The sequence below is a fragment of the Atta colombica genome, unplaced genomic scaffold, assembly GCF_001594045.1.
Source record: "Atta colombica isolate Treedump-2 unplaced genomic scaffold, Acol1.0 scaffold331, whole genome shotgun sequence".
NCBI lineage: Eukaryota > Metazoa > Arthropoda > Insecta > Hymenoptera > Formicidae > Atta > Atta colombica.
The window spans coordinates 91,990-97,793 of NW_017259439.1; the positions used below are offsets into that span (position 1 = coordinate 91,990).

General features: G+C 29.8%; 1 protein-coding gene across 1 annotated transcript in view; it reads left to right on the top strand.

Moving 5' to 3' along the window:
• LOC108690591 overlaps positions 1 to 5,804 on the top strand; it is a 16,379-nt gene that overhangs the window by 131 nt on the left and 10,444 nt on the right. Inside the window, exons 2-5 of the mRNA XM_018197961.1 lie at positions 244 to 644; positions 1,065 to 1,371; positions 1,704 to 1,881; positions 2,263 to 2,296. Of these exons, the coding sequence (XP_018053450.1) occupies positions 244 to 644; positions 1,065 to 1,371; positions 1,704 to 1,881; positions 2,263 to 2,296 (920 nt within the window). The remainder of the gene's footprint in view (positions 1 to 243; positions 645 to 1,064; positions 1,372 to 1,703; positions 1,882 to 2,262; positions 2,297 to 5,804) is intronic.

Below are 5,804 nucleotides of genomic sequence, written 5' to 3' on the forward strand. Positions count from 1 at the left end.
ATATATATTATATTGTATATACATCCATGGATATTGTCAAAAATTTCAACAGAAATTCTGGGATATGCAATGGTTAATCTTCAGGACTTAATTTAAGACCTAAATCCATTTCTATATTTTTGTTTCAATATTTATGTCTAAAGTAATTAATTATTGTTATCAACAATTTCTAATAATTATTTGTTTTTTCTATAAATTTCTATAAATTATTCAAATATTAATTATTCGTGATTGCGACAACAGTTGTTTGTCCCTTGGACTACGGACTTTGACAAAGTTATCCTGAAGAAGACAATCGTCATGTTTCGCATGCTGGATAACGATTGGATATCGCTGTCGCCAAATCGACGCGATTTTCGTCCTTATCAAGGATCCAATTATGAGAATGAAAAATTTTATGGCGGCAGTTCCGTTGTCTTTTCTGTGCCGACGGATTTCTTCGAGAAAAAAGTGGACGGCGTTGATGTCCAGTTATACGTTCGGAAACAAGTGTGCAAGGATTTTGAAATGATTTCGCGCCAGAAAATCGGCTTCGTCGCTATATCGGTTGATAATCTGCTGAACAGCATCGCCAAACAGATTCGGGAGCGGAACGAATTGATGGAACACTTATCGGATTTCTATAAACGACAGATTATTTCGAGGTGATAATACCGAAAATCGAGAAACTGATTGTTGATATGGGAGAGAACTTTTTACTTCAAAAGCACTTTTCGAGCACTTACTGTCTAATCGCGATTGCTTTGGGATATTTATCAGAAATTGATTATCAAGAAAGAGTTAATATTATAAATGTGTTGCTCTCGTTAAAATATATTACTATTTCATTTATTATATTCTTTTGTAGTGTTATATATGCAATATTATTTTTACAAATAATACGATTACGTTATATTAGAGTATCAGGCGTTCTAAAAAAAAAATGTCTGAGCGATTGACTAGGAAATTCGTAAAAAACTATTTCCTTGGAAGGAAGTACCATTTTCTTTCAAGGAAAATACACTAGTGAGGGACGTCCTGTGTAATCCTAGAAGTTTAATAATACGGTGTGTACGTTATTTTAGGTCTATAATGGGAACGTACACTTTGTTAGACGAGAACTTCCGGAATACCGCTGCCACAATTTCGCTCTACATTCGGATCAGTTACCTTGGCAAATGCCTCATAACGGAGATCACGCAAGTCAAAAGTATCCGCGAAGCATTTTATACTCGCGGAGACTTGGATGGGAAACAGTGGTATTTCTCTCGACAGCTGACATCGAAGGAACTTCAAAGTGGCTGTTGGGATGATGATGGTTTACTTCGTGTTCCTTCAGATCGTTTAACATGCTGCTGTGAGGAGCTCGTTAAAAAGGAGGCCGCGGATTTAGTCAGTAATTGATTCAATCGCTTTAAAGATGCTACTATAAAATCTTTGTTTTGGAAAATATGAGAAAATATTTTGCTCAATTTAAAAAATAAAGCTCTTTTCAATGAATGAAGCTCTTTCTTAAATGAAACAGTATCCTAATGCTATTTCAGTGGCTAAAAATAAAGCCTTTCTGCAAAATATATTTAAAATAGATGGTAAAAGCTTTTGAAATAAGCTTTTCTAAAATGAACGATTCACTAGTCTAGGGCTTCAACAAAGCTACTATTATGTATGTTAAAAATTTAGGCATGCATTTTGTTCAAGAATAAAAGATGTGATTGCAAACACAGTTTATGGATCAATTATTAGTCGTGACAAAAGGAACTGCTGTAGTATCGTTGGAAATACCAAAACAAATTGTTATAGATGTCACTGCTACAATCGCAATGAGAACAACTACTGTAAATGCAGTTGCAGACCTTACTGATCTGCAGATTTCCGTTATTAGAAGTTGCTGTGGATACTGTAGTAATTAAAAGAAAAAAGTTTCTGCTGATAAAGTTGCGGATTTTGCTGCGATCTCTGTTTCGAAAGTTATTGCGGATGCTATCGTGATTAAAAGAGAGAAAGGATGTACTGATACAGTTATAGATTTTGCTACGATTTTCATTGCGAAATTTGATGGGAATGCTGATGCAATTAAATAAAGAAACATACCATTTGCTAATACAATTATAGACTATTCTGCGAATATATTTTTATTATTGCGGATATCCTTACAATTAAATGAAGAAATGCACCTGCAAATATAGTTGCAAACTCTACTGTGATTCCTGTTACAGAGGATATTGCTGCAATTAAAGAAGAACTCGATAATAATACAGTTATAAGACACTATTGCGATTTCAGTTTTGCGAAAATTGATGATTATGGAGTATATTAGGTAAGAGAACAGATGGAGACGCAGATGTGAATATGCTTGCAAATGCGTATGAGAAAATTACAATACCCCAATAATAGATCGATAATGAAATAATTAATGATGAGCAAGATATTCAGAGAAAGTCGGCCATTCACCGTTTCAAAATTGTATTTGACTAGGAAAATCATCTTCCACATAAATGTAGCTTCAGACATAAGCTATCCAAAGTCATGTAAACAATTGCAAAATTCGAGATGACGGATTCAATATGGCGGACAGAATAAAGCAGAATAAAAGAAAATAAAATAAAAGACAGTGTTAGTACTACAGTCGTTGAATTCATTTTAAAGTTTGTTTTCAAGTGTGTCATGAACTCTGATTACAAATCTGTTATCAAATTTTATAAATTTAAAGTAGCGGAGATAAGAATGCAAAATAGATGGATCAAAAAGCTCTCTGTGTTTTATAGGAGATTTATTGAGACTATTTATATAACAAGTGTATGTATAAAACCTGCATTTCTTTTCTTCAACAGTAATAAAAATAAAACAAATAAAAAATGAAAAAAAAATGTTTTTCACTTTAAGTGTAAAATTGTTTATCACGATTAGATATTTAATATAAAAAAGATAAAATATGTATTCGCAGTAAAAATTTCATGAAAAATATAAAAACGATACTGGTATTTCACCATTTTCGAAGTTTTTATGAATATGAAATTAAAGTAAATTTCTAAATTACTCCATATTTTGTAAAAATAAATTTTTAGTGCAAAAATGAAAATAAGAGGAATAATCTCCAATGGCCTTGATCTTGACAAATGTTATCCAGGACATGATCGCGAACAATATTCAAAAGGTTTAGTTGTCGGACACCTTGCGTAACGCTAATGTCGGCGGTACTGTAACTTTCGAATCTTATAACTCAAAAAGTACGTAATGAAAAATAATTTTATTATAGTGTTTTGAAAAATTCTTAACACCAGTTATTAGATTCTGCCATCAAAAATAGGATATTCCATTAAAAAAAAAATTGACTTCGATTTGACCTTAGCGACGCTACCTAAGATCAAATCAAAGGTACCATCTTGTATTCCCCTCTGAATCACACAATTTTTGTTTGAAACATTTTTCCGTATCTATCACAGTTTTCAAGAAATCTTAATGCATTATTTAAAATGGATTCTGTACACACACACACACACACACACACACACACACACACACACACACACACACACACACACACACACACACACACACACACACACACACACACACACACGCACGATGCACGCACGCACGCACGCACGCACATAATATAAATTTGGCCCACCTAATTTATTTTACTTTTTTAAATTTTTATTTATGGGAATATTAAAATAAACTAAGTAAGCATCAAATCTTCATTTCATTTACTCTAAAAAAAATATTATTTATATAGAATATGTGTAAATAAACGAAAAAAAATTTTGTTGAACTCTGATATTGAGTTTTGTTACATATATATATGAATATAATAAATAAAAGTAAATTCAAATCAAAAGTAAATTAAAAGTAATAAAGAAAGTAAACATTATCTTTTTAAATCAGTTTTAAATGATTATTAATCATAGAAAGGAAATTCCTTAAGACTCTACTTTCAAATATTACAATTATCTTTAATTTTGTTTGTAATTAACTCTTTAATCTTTAGAAATTTCTAGCAATTTGAATACAATCTTAAAAGATAGCAGCATTTAAAATTGTTATTCTCTGGCGTAAAGAGAATTAATATGTATAGAAAACCTATACATACTAAACAAATAATAATAGCTATAATAATAATCATATAAGTAAGCCTTATTTAATAAGTGTTGTTTAAAAAAAATACTTACACTTATTTCAAAAAATTGTTTCATTATTTTCTATAGTTAGACAGTTGAATAATATTATAATGAATTATAATAAATTATGAAACATTGTATACTAAATAAATTTTACAGCGGATTGTAAAAATCTCATAAACACACAAGTTTTTGTTGTATTAAACAAATGTTGCTATGGGACACATATCGTGTTGCTATCGATTCCAATTCTTTAATTCCTTTTTATCTACTTTCTATGACATCATCTTTTAAGCATATACTGCAAGTTTAAAGTGAGTTTTAAAGTAATAAATTAAAAAATGGACTTTATTTAGTGCTGGGCCTTATTCGACTCAGGTACCTTAATTTCTAATTTTATTTATTAAATCGTGAGACGATGAATGAATAATGTATATAAAAATGTATATAATGTATATAAAAATACATAAGAAAAATGCGGAATTTTTGTTCTATAGATATCAAGGTAGATGTGTTGCGATAACGAAAACGAAAGGATATGCGATAAAGGACAATGGAGAAAGAGTTTTCAAGAAAGCGTCCTTCGCGTTGAGCAAATCGAAGCGCGAAAGAAACACGGCGACAATCGGTATCACGGAAAGAGGAAAGAGAATTTCTCCTTTCTTCATCGCCTCTTTTCTCGAGTCTGCAAACGTATCCTTTGTGCTGTCAATTGCAACCACATCTGACTTGTTTCACCAATTGTTTCGACGTTTCATCCTGTTATTGTTATTGGACAGCCTGTCCTTTTCAATTCTTTTACAGCGTATAACTAAACGAGTTCACACGAATGGAGCTCCATCATTTACAACATTTACAACAAGTTAATGGTTAGTGTTGATTTAGATTGATAAAACTGATATGAAATAATTCTATTTTTAATATTTTCGAGATTCGACTCAAATTTAACATAAATTCGTAATTTGATTTTTATTTAATACTACGTTTTTTAAATTTCTTTTTTGTGCTTTTTTTGTTTATTTTTTTATTAAAAAAGATGTATTGGAATCGTCTTCAGTTTATTTAAATGATAATGATTGATCTGGATTAATGATACAGTGTAATGAAATAAGAAGTGAAGATTTCATGTCTTAAATACCTCCAGATAATGCTTCTAGCTGTGAAAATTCTTCGTTTAATTATACTTGAAAGCGAAAGGTGCTTTAAGATTTCTCTCTTAGATGAACGGAAACTGCTCTACCAAACAATCACATCCGTTCTATAATATATCAACAAAATACATTATGTAAATATATAGAATATAATTATAAAAACATATAACATAGCTAGAAATATGAAAAATAACTGTAGTTATTCAAATAATTGTTAAAATATAAAAATATGTCATAAAAATGTCAAACAAATTCAAATTTTTTTAAATCTTTGAAAATGTAAAATATTATCATTATAGAAAAATTATGTAATAGTGTAAATGTTTTAAAGTTTTAAATCAATATTTCAAATTTACTAATATTCTGTTATATACTAACTCTTACTTTCTAATAGTGATTAATGTTTTGATCATACTGTATAGAGATCTTAATAAGAATTGCTTGAAGAATTGCTGAAATTATATGATAATTTGAGAATAAAATTAAATTTTGTCTTCAGAAACAGTAAAATAAAATTCCATCTTACTATAATTGGAAATATATATATATATAT